At 37.0% G+C, this 24,204-nt stretch overlaps 2 protein-coding genes across 7 annotated transcripts in view; one reads left to right on the plus strand and one right to left on the minus strand.

The window, feature by feature from the left end:
* The first annotated feature begins 725 nt into the window (after positions 1 to 725).
* Positions 726 to 6,574, plus strand: LOC113412020 (nucleoside diphosphate kinase). 2 transcript variants are annotated; one of them, XM_087955914.1, is made up of 5 exons: positions 726 to 1,315; positions 2,698 to 2,830; positions 4,108 to 4,209; positions 5,129 to 5,241; positions 6,332 to 6,574. In XM_087955914.1, the coding sequence occupies exons 2-5, from the start codon at positions 2,702 to 2,704 to the stop codon at positions 6,447 to 6,449; spliced, it is 462 nt and encodes a 153-aa protein (XP_087812040.1). In that variant the 5' UTR covers positions 726 to 1,315; positions 2,698 to 2,701; the 3' UTR covers positions 6,450 to 6,574. The 2 variants fall into 2 exon arrangements, with proteins under 2 accessions (XP_087812040.1, XP_026523153.1); XM_026667368.2 differs by having other exon boundaries at positions 726 to 809.
* Positions 6,575 to 9,032: 2,458 nt separating this feature from the next.
* MBTD1 (mbt domain containing 1) overlaps positions 9,033 to 24,204 on the minus strand; it is a 51,398-nt gene continuing 36,226 nt past the window's right edge. For 4 of the 5 annotated variants that reach the window (XM_026667361.2, XM_026667362.2, XM_087955902.1 and 1 more), the window contains exon 16: positions 9,033 to 13,128. In XM_026667361.2, the coding sequence (XP_026523146.1) occupies positions 13,010 to 13,128 (119 nt within the window). In that variant the 3' untranslated portion in view covers positions 9,033 to 13,009. Of the gene's footprint in view, positions 13,129 to 21,502; positions 21,692 to 24,204 lie in introns of all 5 variants that reach the window. The other variant, XM_087955903.1, reaches the window with a different exon arrangement.

Genomic DNA, 24,204 nt, shown 5'->3' on the forward strand with positions numbered 1-24,204 from the left:
GTCAATTTCTTTATCCGCTAATGTGCCATGGGGTTTTGAAAAGGCTGAGTGAGGGGAATAGGGCAAATATTCTTAGTCTTAAGTAGATACTATAACTGCCAGCCCAATAGTGCAAACAGAGGTTTGGGGTTACATAATATGCAAAAGCTTCGCAGGCTTCTCAAAATGGAACAGTGTGGAGCAACCTGCGCCAGAAGGAGGATCATGTAACTGGACACCAGGTACTGTAATGAAGCTGCTGATCTTCTGAACTTAGTGCCTTCTGTGCCTACAAATCACCTACTCCGGTTCTGCCAGGTTTCCATCCTTACCGCATGTTCCATACAAACAATAGGCAGAGGCTACTTCTCCGCACCCACTCGCAGGAAAAGCGGCAGGTATGGGACATATTTGGGTAAGCGGACCTGGAGGAGGGGAGGAATCACCGCTAGAAGAAGCCGGGTTAAGGGAAAGCGCCACACTCCGTCCCTTTCATTCGAGGAGAAAAAACACGGGGGCAGGAAGAGCTCTCCTTCGGAAAAAAAAATAAACCTCCCTCTCACTTTCAGGGCCAGACTTCTCCCAGGGGGGAATCCCACTCGCGAATCAGGAAAGGCAGCCTACGCGGTCGGGGAGGGGGGAACCACGACAGCGAAGCCCGCCTTCTTTGCAATGGCCGGGGGTGGGGGAGGAGGTGGGTCGGTGAGATTCCGGCTTTAGCCCAGCCTCGCCTCTCTTCGCTCCTCCTCTTCCCCAGAAGGATTTCAAGGAGGCAGCAGCCGTAACCACGCCGCCCCGCTTGCCTGGATCAGATTTTCCTGTGATTGGGGGTAAGTGTTTGGCTTGCTTTTCGGAGAGGAGAAGCAATAAAACCGAAGCCTTGGAGCGAAAGAAAAAAAAGATTCGTAAAGAAAGAGGACCGGAACTGGCCAATCTTAACAAACCAGGGTGACCGGGGAAGGGAGCATGGCAGCTGCCATGAAAGCAGAATTGGTCAAACCGCTTCCTTGGGAAGCCCTTCCACGGATCCAACCAGGGGCGTCCCGGTCTCTTTGGGCCGGCGGAAGGCGTCGTTCCCCCTTTCCGGTCTCCGTAACCTGAAAGGCGGCCGAGGCGCTCCCCCCTCTTCTCGGGCGGCGGCCCCACCGGGGCTCGAGCAATTGGCCTGGCGCGGAAATGGAGCCACTTCGTTTCTTGGAGACGAGAGCGCTGCATCTTCCCGGCTGCTGAGTTGCTAAGTGTAACCTCGAACACGTGTCGTCGGCGAGCCGGAGAACAAAAGCGTGACACGTGGATGGACGGGCCTCTGCTAGCCTTTGGGAGAGAAGCTGCCGCGGTACGTTTTTAGGATGACTCAAAGGGAAAGGCCGCCCAAGACCGAGAGAAAGCAACTCCGGGGAGGAAATAATCGCCGGAGGGTGCAGGATGGCCTCTCTCCGCCTGCCCCCAGGCGAGATGAACAGTCTTCGCGAGCCCCTTTTAAAGTCTCCGAGTCTTTACAGATCCTCTATACAGTAGCTGGCCGGAGAATTCTGGGAGTTGAAGTCCACAAGTGTTAAAGTTGCCACGTTTGGAGACCTCTGCTTAGATACGTTTTTGTGGTAGAAGCACAATCAACGTCAGTGTTGTCGGGATGAAAAATCCAGTCCCGGAGAGCTCCACCGGTTAAGGCCATAACTGGTGACTTGGCAGATATGAGGACCATTTTGAAACGAATGCTATCATCAATGTTCTTTGGGTCTCAATTGAGTTCTCAATTTAAAAAGTATAGTGAGCCTATACTAAAAAAAATTTCTTTGCCTTTGAGTCAGTTTTTGACTGCTACAGACTGCCTGGACTAGTCTCTAAATTTTTCTTGGCAAGATTTTTCAGAAGTGGTTTGCCTTTACCTCCTCCCAAGAGCTGAGAGTGAGTGACTGGCCCAAGGTCACCCAGCTGGCTTTGTGCCTCAGGCAGGTTTAGAAATCATGATAACCTGGTTGCTGGAGATGCATTAACCACCACAGTACTACAAACTGGCTCTCTTATTATAATCTAGGTGGTGATAAACTACAACTCCCAGCAATCCTTATATTGGTAATACTGCATGGGTTTCTGGGTATTGTAGTTTAATAATCCCTTGAAAGCATGAATGTTTTTGTCTATACATTGACCATGAAATAGTTTGTTACTTTAGCAATCCAGGATGGATTAGAGCCTGGCTAGTCCATTTTTAGAAAGGATATGAATGTAGCATTTTTAGGGGACAATACAATCTTGATTTTAAAAAAAAATCTAAAACAGGAGGAAAACTTGAACAGGAAGATACATTTTGAGACATCAGAATTGGAAGGGGCCTACTTATCAAATTGACTGCTCAGCCAGAAATGATAGAGCTAGTGCATTCATTTAGCAAGAGATACTTCGTCTCTTTAGACTTGATTCCACTGTTAAAACAACATGCTTTTTACCATAAGCATTTAACTGCAGTACTCTTGTGATGGCACTGAGCCTTTCAAAGGGACTCTAATATTCTCTCACCTGTTTATCCCTCCTTTTTTTAGCCAAGTAAACCTAATACACCTGTCTTTTCATGCTTAGGCTCTTATGTACTTTAAAACCTTTGTTGCTATAACTTGCTCATCACCAATCCATTTTCTCCATTTAAATTGAAATGTTTTGCAGTTGATTTTCACTTATTTTAATTTTCACTGGTTTATTTTTGCTTTTCTCATGCAGAATTATGGCTTCTAATACAGAACGTACATTCATTGCTATCAAGCCTGATGGAGTCCAGCGGGGATTAGTGGGTGAAATCATCAAACGATTTGAACAGAAGGGTTTCCATCTAGTAGCTATGAAAATGATCCATGTAAGTTTCATATTTGCCTCATGTGGTGGTTAATTGACAATGTAATCTCTCTATATGAATAAAATATATATTAAACTGCATCCGTTTAAGGAGGAGTTAGACTAAGCAATTCAGAGCTATTTTAGCCTACATTTCTGGCATTCTGTTAGTTCTTTCTCTTAACTCTTGAGCTTGCACTCTTTCTATCCACCTATAGAAAGGCAAAACTAGCACATTTTGAGAGTTCAAAATCAGATGAATTCAGAGAAGAAGGCATGGACTGATGGCGTTTATTTTCTGACATCAGCTGAACTAGTTTAACATATAGAAAGAATTTATCCAAAAACTTCACAGAATTATAATGTTCAGCATTCTTGTGATTTGGAAGATTATTTCCTGATTGTATCAAGGAATATATAATTAGTAAAGGTAAATACATTTTTAATATCTATGACCATTTCTAGCAACTTGTACAAAACTCAAGGTGGAGTGGCAGATTGCTTTAGAAAGTCAGTCAGTTAATTTTGATTATTTTCAATCTGAAAACAATCACGTTTAAGTTCTGCATGTTCGAGTTTAAAGTTATACAAATGAGCTTGTCTGACTTTGTTTAGAAAACTACTTGGTAAGATGCTATGTAGCTTTTATAGTAACAACACTACTGGATGATCTGTTAAGACTGGTTATTCAAATTAGTACTACTAATGGGAATTAGCTGTGTTCACTTTATTATTCGGTGTGATATTCTTAGTTGTGTTCACAGAGTGCAGACAACATTATCACTTGCTCCAGCAGCATATGATCAGAAGAGTCCCCATGAAAAGTAGGAATTGACATTTTCAAGGTTTTTCAAGCTACCAAAAAGATTGCTTTGAGGCAGCAATTCACTACATTTTTCCTTTTTTGCATTTAAAAGGAGGGGGGTTAGAGCTACAATGAGCAGAGATAGGGTTCATATGTGTTTCTGCCTGCCTTCCATTATTTCCTGACTGAGCAGAGGGTATAAAATAAAATAACTGGCGGTGAAGTGCCTCTATTTTTTCCATTTTTGAAGGCTCTCTAAGAACTTTGTTCTGGCACCTGGACAAGAGGTTAATCTTGTCATCCTTGTTTGGATAATTGATTGAGAGGAGTTAATTTTCCTTCCTCTACCCCCAAATTAGATTATGCTTTCCAGTTGATCTGCTAAACTCTCTCATTGATGCTGGTGCACACAGGGCCATTCAGAGAAGACAGTCTTAAAATAGATATCCACTAATAAAAGGATTAATCCATTGCTGTATTTCCTTTCTCTAAAGGCATCTGAAGAACTGCTTAAAGAACATTACATTGACCTGAAAGACAGACCTTTCTATTCAGGTTTAGTTAAATATATGAATTCTGGGCCTGTAGTAGCCATGGTAAGTATCTATTTATGAACATTTATTTAACTTCCACCCACCATTTTCCGGAGAAAAATTTAACAGTTGGGCAATTTACCGCTCTAAACATGATCATGCATTTCCCTCTAGGAAACAGCAAATGTAATACATGATAATAAATACATGTATTTAAAAGTACTGCTCTTAGCAAAGGATTGCTGCTTTCTCTTGGACCATACCATTCTGCCCATTTCAGGGATGGTTTGGGGGAAGTTAATTCCCTGAACAAGAAATGGTTTATGGTGCTCTGTATGAGTTTGTATATATTTTTTATTATATGGACTTTAATACATTTGATGTCTGTGACGGTAATAACATTTTGATTGGATTTATCCACATGAGACAAGCTGATTTCATTCCTGGACTAGAAAAATTTGCACATAGTATCCCAAGTAGGAGAGTAAGGGATATGATAGTAGATACAGGATAATAGATAAATTATCTATTAAGTAAATTAAACATCCTTATTCCATCATATTAAAGTCTAAGATTGTGTAAAATGGTGATAGATTTGGAATAACATATCTATTATCTAAGGGAAAACCAAGTCCCAATGAAAGGGATTTTCAATGGTGATTAGTATATATTATTATCCATTGTTATTACTGGATAAAAGCTCCAGAATGGGGCTTGGTCTGCTTCAGAATTAGGTAAACATAAATATGAAGATACTGTTGCATCTTAATTCCTGTTTGCGTAATTTCAGCTGGCCAACATGGAAAGCGAATGCTATCTTTCTTTGCTAAGCTTCTTAAATCTAGTAATTCCAGTTGGTGTCTATAAAGCTAAAACAAAAATATATTAGTATATGACTTTTAAAGATTTGCGTAATACAATAAAGCCCACAGCTATTCATTCGGACACATTTGCATCTATTCAATAAACTTGTTTTTTATAGGTTTGGGAAGGACTTAATGTTGTGAAGACAGGCAGAGTAATGCTGGGAGAAACCAATCCAGCAGATTCCAAGCCTGGCACCATTCGTGGAGATTTCTGCATTCAAGTGGGCAGGTTGGTGCTGCAATTTATTTCTTATAGATTATCGGAAGCCCTGCTATAAATCAAATTGTTTCAAAAATAATGTCAGATACAATTAATTTGTATCAAATATTGATCCTGTTAGGCTAATGCTTATATAGCATTAATAGTGGTAACAAATTTATATAATACACTGCTAATGTACGAATCAATGTTTAGGTCCAAATATTCAGTAATCTAACAAGTTAGCAGGCTTCAAATGCAAGCCCACATGTTCCATGCTAATAGTAATTGTGATCTTAAACTCCAAAAGCCCCAAGTATAAAATACCTAATGCTGGAGCTATATTGTGCTGGAGATCCATTCACCCTCAGTACTGAGTGATTTCTATTGGAAGTCTCTTTTGACCAGCATGTTGGTATTAAAGAATTGTCATTGTACAGCACACATAAAATAATCAAAGTGACAGGTACTTAATTTTGGATTTGGTATAAAATTTATTTTCCAAAGGTCCTCAAAACGGAAGAGGAATGAGTACATAAATGCAACAACTGTATAATCATTATCTTATTCACTAAATGGGATCTCCCACACTCTTAAAAACAAAATGTAGGGAAGGAAGCTATTTTATTCATTGCATGGCACCCCGCATTACTTTCCAGATTTCTATTTATTGATTTCTGATGGCCAAAGTTTTAAGAAACACTATATTAAAACAAGATGCCTTGAGAGGAGATAGTTCTTAAGAATTTGACCTAAACCTTTAAATCAGACGTTGACTGATTTAAAAGTGATTGTCAACACTTTGAAGTGTGCCCCCAACTAACTAGGTTAAGTTAATTGAGAATGTTTTTAAAGGAAAGTAGGCTAGATAGTAGCATATTGTCAGGAATGTCAATTTAATCTTTGTCAAGCATTGATATCATTGATGCACAAGTTAAAGTTTGGGGAAAGCATGCATGACTATAAACTTAACTGCAGCTAGAATACTATGCTATTAGTAATAGAACTCAAAAGCATAGAATAGAATGCTTTTGAGTTCTAATATGGTCTGAATTACTAGTTCAGAAATGGTTCTTTAACTACTCCTCCAAATATCCTAACATCTTTGTCTTGTCTAAAGGAACATCATTCACGGCAGTGACTCTGTGAAGAGTGCGCAAAATGAAATCAGTCTGTGGTTCCAGCCTGAAGAACTTGTGGACTACAAATCTTGTGCTCAAGAATGGATTTATGAGTAAAGTAGTCCTTCAGAGGAGTCGTGCCTTCTTTCAACAAGGCATTTCATTCCACCCTTGCATTACATGGGAGCAGTTAGCAGTTACTTCCTTGATTGGCACTATGAAATAAAGGCATCATGAACAAATAAGTGTTCTTGTCTTTAAAGAAATGAAAAGATATGTGTGAATTGTTTGAAGTGTATTCGTCGTACATGTGGTTGCAATTTTCAAAAGATCTTCAATACATACAGATGAGAGACATGCTAAAAATTTCGAATTTGAATTCAAGACAACCTATTTTGTCTATAACGGAAGTGCACTTGAAACATTTGAAGTGCTTTCAATGAGATCAAAACACTTTGAATTCCAAATATGTTGCATTTGATAAGGAACAATCTTGCAACAGCACCTAACTAAGTAGGCTAATTCCTAGTTAGAACTTGTATCTAACAAACCCCAAGATGGTATGGTAGATGGAGGAACCAAAAATGCATCCTAGAAGGCGGCAGTGGCAACTAATTCCAGATTGTTCCTGAGTAAAGTACACAGTCCAGCATCGCTCAAGGAAATGCTACCTTTTGCAAAATCTCCAAATTCTATATTACAGTATTATTTTATGACATAATCAGTTCACACTGAGCATCTTCACAACAAGAACATATTACATCACCTGCATAGTCAAAATTCACTTCTAGAAGACTTCTCAGCTAGCAGTGATCATCCTAAAGCTGTGTTTCTTGTTTCTTTTTTGTAAAGTGAGTGAAAGTACATGGTAAGCAAATACCGGTTACCAATAAAATCTTTCTAAATACAGGTAGTCCTCAACTTACGACCACAATTGAACCCAAAATTTATATTGCTAAGTAAGAAATTCGTTAAGTGAGTTTTGCCCCATTTTACAACTTTCCTTGCCACATTCGTTGAGAATCACTGCGGTTGTTAAATTAGTAACGTTGGTTAAATGAATTTGGTTTCCCCATTGACTTGTCAGAAGGTTGCAAAAAGGGATCACATATTCCTGGGACACTGCAACTATCATAAATGGGAGTCAGTTGTCAAGCAACTGACCATGGGGATGCTGCAACGTAAGTATGGAAAATAGTCATGTCACTTTTTTCAGTGCAGCTGTAACTTTGGTCACTGAGTGAACTTTGTAAGTCGAGGACCTGCAGTACATATCCCCAATCTTAAACAGAATTCACTTACCACAGAACAGATTCTGCTGCCCAGTATTTTTCACCGTCAGAATTTTGTTTCGGAAAACTTAAAACTCGTGCCCCAAAAGGCATGCTTCCAAGTCCCCCCCCTCAAACCTCTCTATAACCACTTGTGTCACTACTGTTCCACTAGCTACCAAACAGCTGATCAGCATACCAGGTATTCATGGTTTGCTGTAATTTTTGTCTGGTTCCTTCCCATCACACAAGTGTGTGGACCTCCACTACAGACTATCCAGGAAACTAAACAATGGTTTCCTTTATGTATTTCTGCTGTAATGCAATAACATCTTAGATCTTTATTTTGTTCCTTTAAAGTTGATGTAGTTTTCAACAAGAAGTGCTACTTGATGTGTGTGACCTTTTAAAGTATTAAATATTTCAATTGAATTGATGCAGATGGAATAAAATAACAAAGTCTGTTCTGAAATTTTTTTAATCAACTAAGCAATAGTTCCATTAACTAAACGGGCAAAAAATCCACTTGATTTTTGGTGGTTTATGATGAAAAAAGTAATTCCTAAATCACAGCCATAACATTTATGGCCCGTAAACTATTTTTCAGTTCTTAGTTCGATGTACATTTTCAAACACTTTTATTTAGGGATTGTGTATTTTCTAAGCAGCTTGTTTTACAGTTACTTGCAGTAAGAATAATCTTTCTGCAGCACAATTCCTAGCCTAGGAAAATCTCCATCAAAGGAGACCTATATTGAAAAACATCACAGTATCTTTCCATGAATCTTTGACTAATAGCAAAATTGATGCAGAATGATGACCTGGCTACATCTGCTAGAGCAGGGGTGTCAAACTGGATTTCGAGGGCTGGATCAACACTGTATTTCTCCGCAGGCCGGGGAGTGGTGGTGGGGGGAAGAGATGGGATGGACGCACTTTGCTGGCCAAAACAGGCCATGGGGGGGTGCACATGGCCCCCCACATCCTATTTTGGCCAGCAAAGTGCTGGAGGCCGTCCAGGCTGAAAATGGGTTGTGGGGGGGTGGAACGCCCTGTTTTGGCCAACAGAACCACCGCAGGCCGGTCCTTTGCTATTTCTAGGCTGGCACCATGGACCGGATCTGGCTCACGGGCCTTGACTTTGACACCCCTGTGCTAGAGATAAGGTTCAAGTTATAAATATTGGGCATATTGGAGCTGAACTAAAGCTTCATGAGAAAAACAGTATTGGCCCTGTCACAAAATTACACTTCACTCCATGAAGCAGAAATAGAATTGATGTTTCTTTCCAATGATCAAAGAGTTACCATTAGAACCTATTTAATAAGCTTGAATTAAAGCAGAACTATCTCTTAGTGATAATGGAGATACTTTACTATATCAATATTTTAAAAGATATTCTTGAAATATTGAGACAAAATTCACAAACTAGTCTTTTAACATTTTTATTTTGTGTAAAAAAGGCAAATTTAGTGAATTATTTTCATCTTGTACACAAAGTTATATTCTTAATGCTTTTTCACATCCATGCTTGAAAATCTGCAGTCTGTTAAAAATGAAAGCAACATTAATTTCTTCAAAAGCAATTTTCACTGAGTTATGTACATTAGAGGTTTTTAAATGTTCCCATTTGACCACACAAATAACCAAGAAAATAAAAGATTAAATTTATACAGATAGTGATCTATATATCAAATACATACAGAAATGATGTAAAAACCATTTTTTAACCTCTGCCTCAATCATTTTCCCAGAGGCAGCTCATGCTTTTTTTTCCTTTTATATAAATGGCTGAGATTTCACTTAAATATGAAAATTTTAAAAAATTGATTTAATCACAGTTTTAATCCCTTTCCAATAAAGGATTGTTACCAATATATTAGCACCATAATACAAATATTGATGGGAGTAGGTGTCCACATCACATAAAAATGACAACAATAAAAACAAACACTGAAACCCGTGTTAGTATCAATAGAACAAGTCGATAACTGCTTTTGTTTTCCTCTGATTCAGCAAGGAAATTTAAAGCATGAAAAAGATGTAAAATTCTGAGCTGTACAAAGGAGCCCTTGCAATGTAATTTACCTTGCCTGTGGTGCCTTCTTAGTTAAAAAGATCCCGCCTTGTGCCAAATACTGTAATATTAGCTGACCCACAGCAGAAGTACAAGTCTCAAACCAATATCTACTCAGCCGCTCCAACCTACCGTAATTCCATCCCAGTTTTCTTGGTGGTAATTAGTTCACAGTAAACTGGAGAGTGTTCTTAGAACCAAATCATAAAAAAATGAATGCACCCAATGGTATTGAAAGCTTACAGTCATCTGGTTGCTGTATTTAAGAGGCCACGCATAAGCATTACTCAGAATGAACACTGAAGAAAAAAGATAAATGAAACCTATTTTGGAAAAAGATGTACCCAAGAGTTTCATGGAAAATTAATCAATTTCAAGATTTGAAAAAAGATTTCATTTTTAAGTTGTCGTTTAATCAGGTACATGTATCAGGATGTAGAAATGGAAGCATGAAAATCCTGAAAGTATATCAGTACCTACTTGACATAAATATGTAAAATATCTCCAAAAATCAGAGAAGCTGCACTATAGCAGTAATCAAGACCCTTCTCTCCCAAACATAATTATAGGTCTTCTAACATCTTGCTGAATTGGCTGGTTCAACATCAGGTTTTCCGCTGATGTGGTGGGGATTAAATGTGGTTGTGGGTTTTTCCAGGAGCTGCCATATTCAGAGGTAGAAGAGGGCATCTGTTCATCTGGACAAAGGCCATTCCAATGTGAGAATGACAGAAATTAGTGAAATTATCCAATCACAACATGCACAGGAATGGGGAAACTACTGCACTTCATGATTTTCTGCCAATCCTACAGATATAAAACACAGTCAATGTGTGTCCACTAGGAATTGGGAGTTAACTGTGTTTAAATGTACGTTCTTTTGGTTCAAGCTCGTTTGAATCATATAACAAAACATGAATCAATTTCTACATAAATCCAGGTTTTTATTCTGGCCTCAAGGCAAAAGCCATTAGTACAGACCTTACTCAGGATGCCTTTTTCACACTGAGTAATATTATCTTTCTGATAAAAATCAGAAGAACTTGATATATAAATGTTATTCTGCAAGTCCTTAAGAGTCTTTGACAATGCAGATATTACACAGTGGCCCTTACAAACCACAACTTTCATCCTATTAGTTCTGCATTATTACAGCTGAGCATGGCTGACAGAATTATGATGCAAGATGGAAAAAAATTATGGATCATTCAGTTTTTGATGCAATACCTTCTGGAACCTCACTTTGCTTTTGAAGGGTTCTATCCTACAGGTAAATGGCCTGATGACATGGATCATTTACATTTGGGAGGCACTGGCCTAAGAAATACTGTGCTAAGGGATTGATGTCTGAATTATGATTTCAGAATTACTGTGATCCAGGGAATCCTTGTGTGCGCATGCATATGAGTATATGTGTGCGCACACCTGGGTACACACACAAACATGATACAGCTTGTTGCTCCCCTCCCCCAAGAGCAGCTCTTTTTTGTAGCATCATGAACTGCTTTGTAAACCAGGGAAGTTTCAAAAACAGCTGTAATGGAGCACTTGTGAACGAGGGAGGGCAATATATTCCTAAAGGGAAGAAAGAAAGAAGGCAGATAAACTAAGCCCAGATCGCCCCTTGTACTTCTAAGGATTATAACATAATCTTTTTAGAGACATAACAATACAGTAAGTATGCAGTTTTCACTTATATTCACAATATTTGACACCCGATACTCAGTTGTTTAAATGTATACATGAAGCAGTTTTCAACAATGGCCCAGCTATGTAAAAGGAAAAAAAGAAAAAGAAAAGAGTAGGAATTGTTTCATACAGTCCTATATTACAGGGGGAAAAAATGTACTTCCAGAAGTTACTACAAAATTTTACACCATTATCCCCTCTTGCATAGAATGTGGTAAACCTTTGCATATCACAAATGGTATGTACCCAATAACAAAGATAAGAAAATAATCAAAATTGCTGGTTTTCAACTTTCTATGCATTTAAAAATTTAAAACATTTATATGCCAAAAATTGTCTCTGGGGCTTGGGGAGTTGCTAGTCATAAAGCATTAGATTTAAAGGGTGTAGAGGTTAATCTATAGAATTAATTTTTTTCTAAACCCTATCCTTGAAACAATAATCAGACAGACTGCTCTAAAGTCGACTTGCTATGACCCAGAAGCAATTACAGAATATAAGCAGTTAATTCCTGAGAGTTTAGTAAATGAACCTTACTGGTAAAAGCAAAACTCTGTGACATATATCATCCCGTCATGACACCAGAATGGAAATGTCAACATTTTAAGTTCTGTGAATGATGTCATCTGATAACTTCCATACAGATTTAACTATTCAGGAACAGTTTCCAAGAAATTCAGCATTCATGCCACATTAGTTATGACAAATTCTTGAGAAAGGTATCAGCAGCCAAGAAAATACTGTGTTCAACACAGGCTCCAAAGCATCTTCGGGCAAACCAAGAAGCAATCAAGAAGTTGTTCCAAATGTGTAGGGAAAAATAATGCTGCCTTCAGGAGCACACTGCTGCATCTTTTCAAGGTGTGTCTTCCATATGGATGGAAATCAAATCTGTTGCTGTTTCACTAGAAAAGGACCTTTCAGTTCCTTGCACAAGAAAAAACAAAATTTCCCATAAACCAGTTGACAATATGGAAGCTTTGCTGATCATTTGTGTGAATATCTCAGTACTTCAAAATATGAACAAATAACAGCCTCAGTAACTTTAATGAAGACAGGACCGAAGCTTAATTCTCCAAAATCTTAAGCAAATTTGTCAGTATGTCACTGTGCCAGGAGAAAACATTTTAATACTCGATCCGTTCCATTTCTTTTCTTATGTTTCATCACCGTGTCTCATGATGTCACTGAGGAAAAGACAGGGCATGACTAGTGTAGCTTTTCAGTTCAGAAGCTCCCAGCTTGTACCAGAAGGTTCACAAACAGTTCATTTGTGTTTTCAACTATTCTACCATCTCATCTTCCTCAAAGGGTTTCCTGCAATCCTGCTATAATTAAGCTTTTTAATTCTTACCAAAAAATTAGAGTATCTTTTCTTTAACAATCTGAACTTGAAAATATTACAAAAATTCTTTCAAAAGCTTCAAATACAACACAAACATGTCAATTTTTAATAAATTGAAAATTCTTTCCCCCCCACCCCACTAAAATAGGTTTTCTTGTCCTCCAAAAATTCTGAATTGAAATCTTAACCGCAGTTAGCAAAGTGCCCTTAGTAGAAGCCATCAAACGGTAACATCTGAATGGGAACATCAGTCTTAAGGAAGTCTCGTTTTGTACCATCCTGTTCAGATTTGCCCTTAGGGTTCTTGCTTGATGTACTGGCTGGCTGATCCATTACTTTCCTGATCAGAAGCTCCTTGAAGAAAGCTGTATTCCTCTCCATCTATCAATTCCTCTTTCAGCTGCAGTGAAGATACTAAATATGAAAGAGGATGTTAAAAATGAAAATTGGCAGTGATATTGTTCTTTTCATTTCAGAAATGAAAATTTGGCAACATCCCAACTTTTGTAATTCCTGCACAGGAAAATACAGTGCTGCAAAGCAAAACTTTAGAATGAGAATATAATAAAGAAAATTGTGGGCTGAAATTGGAAATATGTGAATTAAAAGAAGGAAATGAAAGGTTAAATATAAATGTGAAGATAGTGCTTGCTCTAATTAAAAAGTATCTTGTCTTTTTCACTACAATCATAATATCAGTTAAAAAATCAGCCCATCGATTGAAATGAAAATTGGTATTGTTCACAAAGCATCTTCTATCAAATAACATGAAACCACAATACTTGTAACTTGACAAGGAAAAACATTTTCTTCAGGGATCAGGTGTTTAAAGAAATCCTGGAAGGTTAAGATTAATTGATGAAGGCTATGCTTCAATGGAGTAAATATACAACACACACTCCTAAATATGATAAATAAATTCATCATAGCTATCTGCATCCCCAAATTAGAATTTGCATCTACTTAAATAATTGACAGAAGCCTTCTTAGTTTTAAGAAACAAAGTTCTGCATATATTAGGACAATATGGAAAAGCTAGGATATGACCCTTTTCTCAAAGCTTTTGTTTTTTATCTAAGTACAATTTATAACGATCTATGCATATAGATGAAAACTTTGTCTGCAATCTGAAATTTACCAGTACAGGTAAAGTTTTATTGACACAGAACTAAAGCAAAATACTTAACTAAATGGGGAAAAATGCTTATTCTCATAGACTACTTCCATGAATTTAACTGAATAAGTAGAATGTTTTGACAGAAACCAACTACTTGAGTTTTCTTACCATTGTATTATATTTTTACAGATTTGAAAATTACCATTCTATTTCTCACACATTATTCATTTTTTGGAAAAACCACCACCTTTAATTTTCCTCTTATTTTGCTTCCCATATCCTTTTAAAAGTGACTCTCTGCCTTACAGTGGAATGACTAACACTGAATTATAATGTTCAAGTCAGAGTTTTCATTCATACAAAGTAGAATGTCTTCTTTCTTACATACAAAAACTTAAGCTGCAAAATTGGACATAGAATTTTTGTTTCTCACCAAACACAGTCTTAACTAACTAGAATAACTGCCATCCCAGGTCTGGCAGAAACACAGAGACTGATTAAGCAAAACCACCCATAACCACAGCCAAGGTGATTCAAGAGAATCTTTGATTTTTATTCCTATTTCTTACCTATGAAAAGGTGGCTAAGGCACTTCAATATCAAGTGTTCAGTCTTTCTAAATTAAAATATGTTTAATTGTTTTAAACGTTTTCCTTTTCTGCCATTTACTTCCAGTTTCCAAAACCATATTTCATTCTAATTCTGGAGGAGCAACTCCAGAGCTACAAAGAATAGCTTGTGGGGTTGCCAAAGACTGGTGGAATTGGAGGAAATTACCATTTCATCCTCTTCCTTCACAGCCAGTGGAGCTTTGCTAAACCCAAATCTGGATCAACAGACTGGTTATCTCTTCATAATGTGATCTGAGGGTAGGATTTAAAAGAAGCACATACAATATTTAAAGAACCTTTCAATATTGTTTATATGTGTGACATATTTCAAGAAAGCTTTATCACATTTGTTTGAATTATAGACAGAATTAAGTCAGCAATGTTTCAACAGTACTACAACCAACTTGTGAAGATTCAGGGAACAAAGACCAAAGGTATTCAATGACAACTTTACCTCAATGAAATCATTTTCTTTAACTATGCACTACTAATTTTTTAATCCTTTGTGTTCAGAGTTTCTCATAACATATTAATACATGCATAGATACTCACCTCACAACTTTTTGAGGAAAGCAATATTATGCAGTAAAGTAAAAATAAAAAGCTAAAAAAATAAGCATGAAGCACTAATGAATTAATTTACCTGCTCTTGGTTTCTTTCTCACAGTGGAATGTCTTACAATTGTTCATTCAATTTCTTTGTCAATTATTAATATAGGCTTTGATACATTATCAGATTTATACTCCCCAATACATCATACAATGCATTTGGGTTCTTAATGACTATTTTCTGTATGACATAGATACTTTTGCATCCTCAACCAATAATTCTCTAATATTGCCAAGATCCCTTGCATATTTGTATACAAATATATTAAACAACTTAAAAGGCATCACATATAAATCATCTTATACTTAACTGTTCACTAAGTACACTGATTATTCAAGTTATACATGCATGACTTCTGTAACAATAAAACTCATCACATTCAATAGTCAACTTCAGTTCGTTATTTGCACAAAACATAATTCAAGCCTATTCACTTTACTGTACACTTTCTCTAAATCAACAAACATGAAAAAAAGCTTTGCCACATTTTTAAAGGCCTACTGAAGAGCAAAAATCCCATCTTCAAACCCTCTACCTAGCTAGCCTAAAGCCCCACTGCACTTTCTAAATTGTGTGTATGTAATTTACTGGAGTAACCTTGCTTGCCCCTTTTTGATTACTTCCATAACAATATTATCTCTTCATTCCATACACTTTCACTCTAATTTGTTCCAATGATTCTAAACAAATAATAGCCTGCCTGCATCCAATCAACTTTGTTTCCTTCAGTAATTTTCTTACTGCACAACCACATTTATATCAATTCATGTGTGTGTGTGTGTGTGTGTGTGTGTGTGTGCGTGTGTACCATTTCTCCAACAATACGGCCTCCCCCAATAGGAAGTCCCAGCATGTTTTATAGGCATGAAATGAAATTAAGCCCCTCCCCCAAATTAAGCCTATATTAAAACATGCAAAATGGGGGGGAATGGTGGGGGGGCTTGCCGTTAGGAAGTACTTTTGTTGCACACCCAGATATGGTGCTGCCTGCGTTGACCCCGATACGAAGTGCCCCACCAATGTCGAGGTCAACATCCAAGCCGTCGCCGCCCACCCGAAGATGCAAGGGGGGGAATTAAGTCACCCCCGAAAAGACGGCCTAGTCATTTTTTCGGGGCTCAAAAAAAAAATAAGACCCAGCCTTATTATATGAGAAACACAGTATATGTACACACACACACACACACACACACTACATACATATGTTATAACAGTATAGACCTTTTATTCATAATTAAATGCTAATCTGGTATTCAGAAGGCCAAGACTGATTATAAGAGGAAAATTGAGGATAATTTTTATAGCAATAACATGAGGTAGGTGTGGCAAGGGATTCAACAAATTACCATCAATTGACCAATGTCATGCCTGCTGAAGGGGATGCTTCATTGGCAGAGGAACAGAATAATTTCTTTGCTTGCTTTGAAGTGGAGACATCAGAGACAGATAAAATACAACTACCAGCCAACTGTACCCCCCACCTCATTGTGGAGGAACAGGTGAGGAGCATTCTGAGGGCTGTGGACCCTAGAAAGGCTGCTGGTCCTGATGGTATCTCTGGCCGAGTGCTTAAAGACTGTGCTGATCAGTTGGCTGGAATCTTTAACCAGGATCTTCAATCGGTCTTTATTCCAGTCCACTATTCCATCTTGTTTGAAGGCTTCCACCATTGTTCCGCTGCCAAAGAAGTTCCCTATCAATAGCCTCAATGATTACAGACCAGTAGCACTCACTCCTATCATCATGAAGCGCTTTGAAAAATTCATCTGCCAGTACATCATTTCTGGTCTTCCGCATACATTTGATAAACACCAGCTTGCATACGGAAGAAATAGATCTACAGAGGACGCTACAGCCATCACTCTTCACACTGCTCTGACTCATCTAGAACATCAGGGGGGCTATGTCAGGATGCTTTTTGTACATTTTAGTTCTGCGTTTAACACAATTCTTCCACATAGACTAGAGTCTAAACTTCTGGACCTTGGGCTTTCTAATTCAATCTGCCTTTGGATTATGGATTTCCTATCTGGCCGCTAACAGAGGGTCAGATTAGGTAATCATACCTCTTCAGCCCTTATTCTTAACACTGGTACGCCACAGGGTTGTGTGTTGATTCCCTTACTCTATACTCTTTATGTGCATGACTGCATTCCCACTCACGCTAGTAATATTATTGCTAAATTTGCAGATGATACAACAGTGGTGGGACTTATTTCCGGGGAGGGATGAGTCTGCCTACCAAGATGAGGTGGACCGATTGCTTTTGTGGTATGGAGACAATAACTTGGTCCTCAACACCAAGGAGCTTATAGTGGATTATAGAAGGAACAGATCAGACATCCAGCCCTTGCTTATCAATGGAGACCAAGTGGAGCAAATGGCCAGTTTTAAGTGTCGGGTGTTACCATAAAAGAGGACCTGACCTGGGGTGCTCAAATTGCAGCCCTGGTCAAAAGGGCCCAGCAGAGATTATACTACCTGAGACTTCTCAGAAAACAACTAAATAAAAAACTGCTAGTGACCTTCCACCATAGAGAGTTATCTTAACTTACTCTGTATGGTTTGTCAATGGCACAGTGGCAGATAGGAAAGCGCTCCAAAGGTTGCCCTCTCCCCTCTTTGGAAGAGCTTTATAGCTCCTGCTGTCTTAAGAAAGTTCAAAACATCCTCAAAGATCCATCTCATCCTGGGAACCCTTTTTTTTGAACTATTACCATCTGGCAGATGGTACAGAATAATAAAAACAAGGACAAATAGGCTGAAAAACAGCTTCTATCCCAGGCAGTATCTCTTTTGAATTTTGCTGTATAGTGCAGTGTTGGTGCGGTGTTGGGGTTTTCGGTTCAATGTGTGGAGTGTGAAGGATATGTGTTTGTGTTCATTTTCATGGTCATGATGTGCACTGAAGATGGTGTTTGATTTCGTTGTATGAGGTGCAATGACAATAAACTAAACACAGATTTCAGTTCTCTGTCCTTACCTAATCAATTTTGCCCAAAATTACACCACTTTCTTTCATATCTATTACATCCTTCTCTTTCTCTTCCTTTCATAGAAAGATAACTATTTTTCTTTCATTTTGTTCATTAATCCATGTCTATTGCCATTTGCTATTTTTCCATTTCAAGTTGCAAAATTTCCATATGTTCCAAATGTCCACACAATACTATGAAATTAGGAACATGAATAAGCAATTTTCTCAAGGAGATAAAATAGTTTACAGACTTTTACAGAAATTAATTACAATATTATTCACAATAATGAAAACTGTGGCTCATGATAATGTTCTTATTCCCATTTCAATCCTAATCAAATTATTTAATTCATTTCATTTATGCTTATTATGCTTATTCTAGAGTAACTTTACTCAAGTTTATTAGACTCACTGTGGAAAATTGTTTCGGAACTAAGGATGGGCAAGGGAAGCTCTGGTTTTTCTTTTTCATTAGGCTTGCATACTTAAAATCTATTACAATGCACTTTTAGGGCATTATCTGAAGATACGTAATAAATGATTTGTTTTGTTTCAAAAATCTGAGTTGGGAAACTACTTGGATGGGAAACCAGCTGGGAAGCCTACAAGTGCCACCTTAGGTGTCCTGAAATATATAGAAAATAATTAAATTAGTTAATCAATCTGGCAGGCACAGATGAAAGGAACAAGCCCACCTGACAGATATCAAGGGTCTTTCCTCTTTGGAAGAACAACCGCTAACAGTCGTATGTTTTTTAGAAAAACTATAGTTGTCCATATTCTGGGAGATTTTTTTAACAAATTCAATATTTTACCATTAAAGCCTGATCCATCCTTTGAAGTACTCAGAATTTCATATACAAACATTTTTAAGGATTCAATAGGTCTTACATTTTGTATTTCTAAAATATTACATTTTAAAATGAAAATAGTCAAAATAAACAGACATATGTAACTTTCTTTCAAAATAATCTGCTAGAAACTACCTACTGATACTATCCCTCAGATAAAGATCCAGAAAATTAATATTTTTAGAAACTCATAGTTCAAATAATTTTCTTAAGGTGAGCATGGCCAGTGTGCAGCTCTTCAGATGAAATTGATTAACAAAGCTAGGCCCAGCCAATATGATGATCAATAAGAGATGAGCACTACAGTTTCAAAGACAATAAATTGTGACAACCCAACACTAAATAATTGTCAAAAACTGTAGATTTCATCCTACCAAATAGCTGCTTCTGGTCTACCAGCATAGTTAATTCATAGGATTAAGACTCCTTAGAATGATTAATAAATGATTTACCCGAAAATAGATAAATGTGCACTGAAAAATCAAAACCAAGGCAGGATTCTTGTATATGTATGAGGAACTCTGTATGTAACCCTGACTGAAGATATTATATTTTTATTTTATTTCATTTCTTTATTTTTATCTTGCCTTTATTTATTTAAAAAAAACAACTCAAGGTGGCAAGCATACCCAATATTCCTTCCTCCTCCTATTTTTCTTACAATAACAACCCTGTGAGGTAAGTTGGGCTGAGTGGCCCAAACTCAACAACTGCCTTTCATGCCTAAGATGGGCCTATAGTACCTTCTTCCTTTTACAAAGCAATATATTTCTTTCTGGTGTTTATAAATTCTATGAGCTTCTGTAGTAATCTCTTATCTCTAACCTTTGCTATCTTGAAAATGTGGTGGAAGGCATTACTATCAAATGTCCAAAATAAATCATATTAAGATAATAATGCATTAAAAGATTAGCTTGATGACATCTCATCCTCCAACATACCTCCCCATGAAAAAAATGCCTGAAAACTATGTTGTGCTGAAATACAACAAATTTAACATTAACATTTCAAATACAATCATAATTAGAAACATACTTATTCCAGATAATATTAGCGTTTGAAGTAGCGAAGTGTAGTGCTTGGTTCAATGCATTACAGAAATGTAATGGGAGATGGGGATGTATAATGTGCAGGACTTAGTTCCCTGATTGTTTTGAAGAAAACATGAAGTGTAGCATTCATGAAAATAAAGCTTTTGACCAAACGTTGAACATTTCATTTCATTAGTAATTATAAAATGCTTTAATAGTTAGCATTAGCCAAGTAAACGAAAATAATTAGATAGGGATGTAATGCGAAATCACATGGATAAATCAGATACATCTCAAAGAAAACACACCCAAGTTCTTCTGTTTCATCCCAGAAACTAATACAACCAAGTACAAAACAGGCTTTCCCTGCTGTGTATCAAGGTGGCTACTTCCAGACAGCAGACAAAACTTGATTCATGTCATGCAAATAATAGGCTATGCAGAGGTCTTTGTTACTTGGGACATGCACCTATCTATTCACTGGAACATGTTACATAGAAGTGTCTAGGTCCTGCCAAGTGAGTAGAAGATAGCAGGATTTCTTACACTGGAACAGAACATAACATCAAATGTTGTATGTTTCACTTCAGATATGAATAAGATTATATGTAGAATGAAATCTATGATCTAGCCATGATTCTGCATCTTGTGGAACGCTCAGCCTTTTCAACTACATATCTTTATTACAGTAACATAGAAATTGGTTTGTTTAAAAATTAAAAATTAAAGCATATCCTTTCCTCGTGTAGTGTTACCCATTCCAACAAGAGTGAAAAAAAAATTAAGAACGATATTCTTCACTGACAAAAACTGAAACAACAGAGACTCCCAAAATTGTTTTTATTAGCTAACCACTTTCAGCACAGACTGACATTTGTGTCAGCCCTAATGCACCTTTATCTGAACCTTAAATGAGCCTCAAGTCATACTAATACACCATTTTTCTCTTATTTGTCTAAATCAGTGGTCTCCAAACTTGGCAACTTTAAGACTTGTGGACTTCAACTCCCAGAATTCTCCAGCCAGCTAGGTGGAGAATTCTGAGTGTTGAAGTCCTCAAGTCTTAAAGTTGCTAAGTTTGGGGACCCCTGGTCTAAATGGTCAAATATTTATAGAGAAAGGTGTTTCTCATTTTCCAGTCAATTTTGGGACCCTTAAAATATGACTGCAGTTTTTTAAAAAGTGAATCACATTAATCTTTTAAAAATACCCTCCAACAATAAAAACAGTTTCCTCACAGAAGTTCACTATGTTCTTCACATATCATGCCCAGCCTGTAAAAGGTCAATACTAACAGCTGTTAGCACTTAACCCTCTTGCCTCAATACATTCACTCTATTTCTACTTTCTCTTTGCTTTGGGAAGGAATTTGGTGAATTCTTTGGCTATATAGAAATCAGGGACTTAACACTTATGATTAATTAAATGAGATGGGCTCATGGGCTGATATGAATGTTCTTGCCATTTTTAAATGAAAAGTGAGGGTGGCAATGAGCCAGCATGTTACATGCCTGACCATGCTTGGTCCTCAGTCAACTTTCTTCTCATATCATGAGGTTTCTTTTTTTTTTTTTTTTACATGACCAATTACCTGTTTTGAGGCAGGGATTGAACTCTCTGCTAGTCCGGGGAGGCTGGCAGGCCTCCAGGGATGTCTGTGCTGGAAGGGTTCGATACTGAGGAGTCAACTCTTCATCACCAGAGAAGCTCCTCCATACCCCACCTGTCATGAGGCCGCTCGACAAACTGACAGGCTTCTTTCCAACTGGTATCTTCCTCTCTAAACATCAAGTCAAACTAAAGTAAAACACTTATACCAGTGCATTAAGGTAATGCAAAACTAAGCACTCACTGAGAATAGTCTCCACTTGGTGCTTCTCTGACTGTGTAGGTCGTAATCTCCATCAATGAAAGCCAAGGGGATTCACTTAAATGTTAACTCTGGTGATTTGTGGCAAAATCAAAAGATTTTATGAGGCATCCTTTTATTGCAGTGTGTTATGTTTTCCCCTTAACTTACATCTCTAACAAAAAACTATTCAATTCTCTTAATCACTTATACCAATATTTCTCAATTGTGGCAACTTTAAGATGAGTGAACTTCAACTCCCAGCATTCCCCACCCAACATGTTGAAGTCCACTCATATTAAAGTTGTCAAGGTTGAGAAACACTGACCTATATCTCTGATTTAACACTGATGAGTTAAAATTGACAAACCAAGTATAACTCCAGATATAAAGACATCATATTCTTGTCTCTTTTAAATGCTTTCAGAATAATATAAACAAGGAACTAGTGTTATAATAAAAATTGCTGTATCAATTAAGTGATGTGTAAAATGAGCAATAATTAAAGTCTTAATCAAGTTTCACATACAATTGTATGATTGTATCTGTTCATAGTCTTTTTTGAGGCAGTCTAGAAAAATTCATCACTATAGAGAATAATTATCTAAGTAACTGGGATTATAGAAGGGTAAGAAAAGTATTAAGATATGTATTTGGTAGCGAAATTAAAATTGAGAGTGTCTCTCTTACTCATTTCTACTTTAATTCAAACTGGCTTCATGCCATGAAGAGCTAAAACATACAGATATCTTGAATTTTAGTTTTTAGATTCCAAAGTCCGGATGTACAAGATTTCAACAAAAGTGATAAACATTTTTTTCTCTTGAGGGAGAAAGCATTCTCTGTTGAACTGGAATGGGACTGTCAGTACTTCTCAGACTGTTAGAAGTGCTGTAGTGCTAAATGATAATAGTCAAGCACCATTTCCCCCCCAGTATTTTTTTGCAAAAGTTGGCTTCACAGAAATTACTTGCTCACTTATCCTCTGAATTCAATTAGCTTTTAATTTCTAATCTCAAAGGTGTTTGGGTTGTCTGGGAACAATATTCTGATCGCAGAGCTTATAACCTTTGATTATAAGGGGGGGGAGGCTTCATCAACCACTACCACCCCAAATTATCCTTAGTACAAAGAAAAAGGCATGGTTAGCATGCTTGAGCGATATCATTCCTTCTTACACTGCTTGGTTTAAAAAAATCAGTTATGAATTCCAGCTTAAAACCATTTGATGCTAAACCCTGAATGTAATTATTACTACATTTGATAAGTTTTTAAGATTTATTCTTCAAGTGCACTTATGGATAAATATTATTCATCAGTAATATCTCCAAAGAAAAAATGGTTTGGTTGCTTTGGTGATGAACACATTCTAGTAATAAATGTAAAAGTTTCAGAAGATATTTTAATTAGCCAGCTTATAATTAAAAGTTTTACTTGTTACTTACTATATGCTTTTTACTGACCATACCAGTGACAAAGATCTATTTTTTAAACCAACTTCTACCATAGCACAACTGGAATATCTAAAATTTTGCTACCCTAAAATCAATACCATGCAAAATTGTTGTCTGATATGGATCAACGTTCATGCCAATATGAGAATTATCCATAGGTTTAGCACTGCTTTACATGACAGTAAAATTTTGAGGGAATGCCTGTCTGCCTGCCACTGAAAATTACATGTCACACCACTGGTATCCCAGTTAAACAGTATCTCACTGAGAGAGTATGCGTTCGTATCTCAGCTTTATCCATTAAAAAAGTACTGGAAGGAGGCCCTCATGCTTATAAATCTGAGTCACAATATGATTTTATTGTTTTGGCTCTTTGATATGATTACTTTGAAATAAAGTTCACACTCTGTAAACATTTACTAAAAACTGTAGTGAACAAATGATGAACAACTTATATGTCAGACTTAAATATTGTGAGGATCATCAAGTTAGAAAACAATAATAAAGGAGTTAGGGTTATAATCTTCCATCTTAAATGACAGAAAATATATCTGCCAGTTAGTAGCAGGACTTAATTTTTTTGGTTTTAATTAATTTTACTTTTAAGAACCCAAAATATTCCCCCCTATCTGGTGCCTTCCAAATGTGATGGTATTGCAATTCTCAAAATTCCAATAATGGGCAAAATTTTTGAAAACTGTACTCCTAACACAACTGGATGACATCAGATTGGGAATGTATGATCAAGGCAGTTTTCAACATGCTCTTGAAATATATTTTTATAATTATTATTGGAAACATTTATAAATGTTTCAGTTTGAGTCACAGCATATTTAATGCTTACATGTACAGAAATTTAAATTTATTATAAAATCATTTGGAACTTCCTCAAAACTGTGAATTTAAATGCAGCTTCTTAATAAATGCTAATAAATGAATAAAGATCATTCTACTTTGTAATCAATTTTTTGTGCAGTGCACTCTCAATCA

Source organism: Notechis scutatus, chromosome 2 (assembly GCF_049901735.1).
Source record: "Notechis scutatus isolate UNSWTSFEM ecotype Mainland chromosome 2, rNotScu1.2, whole genome shotgun sequence".
Lineage (NCBI taxonomy): Eukaryota > Metazoa > Chordata > Lepidosauria > Squamata > Elapidae > Notechis > Notechis scutatus.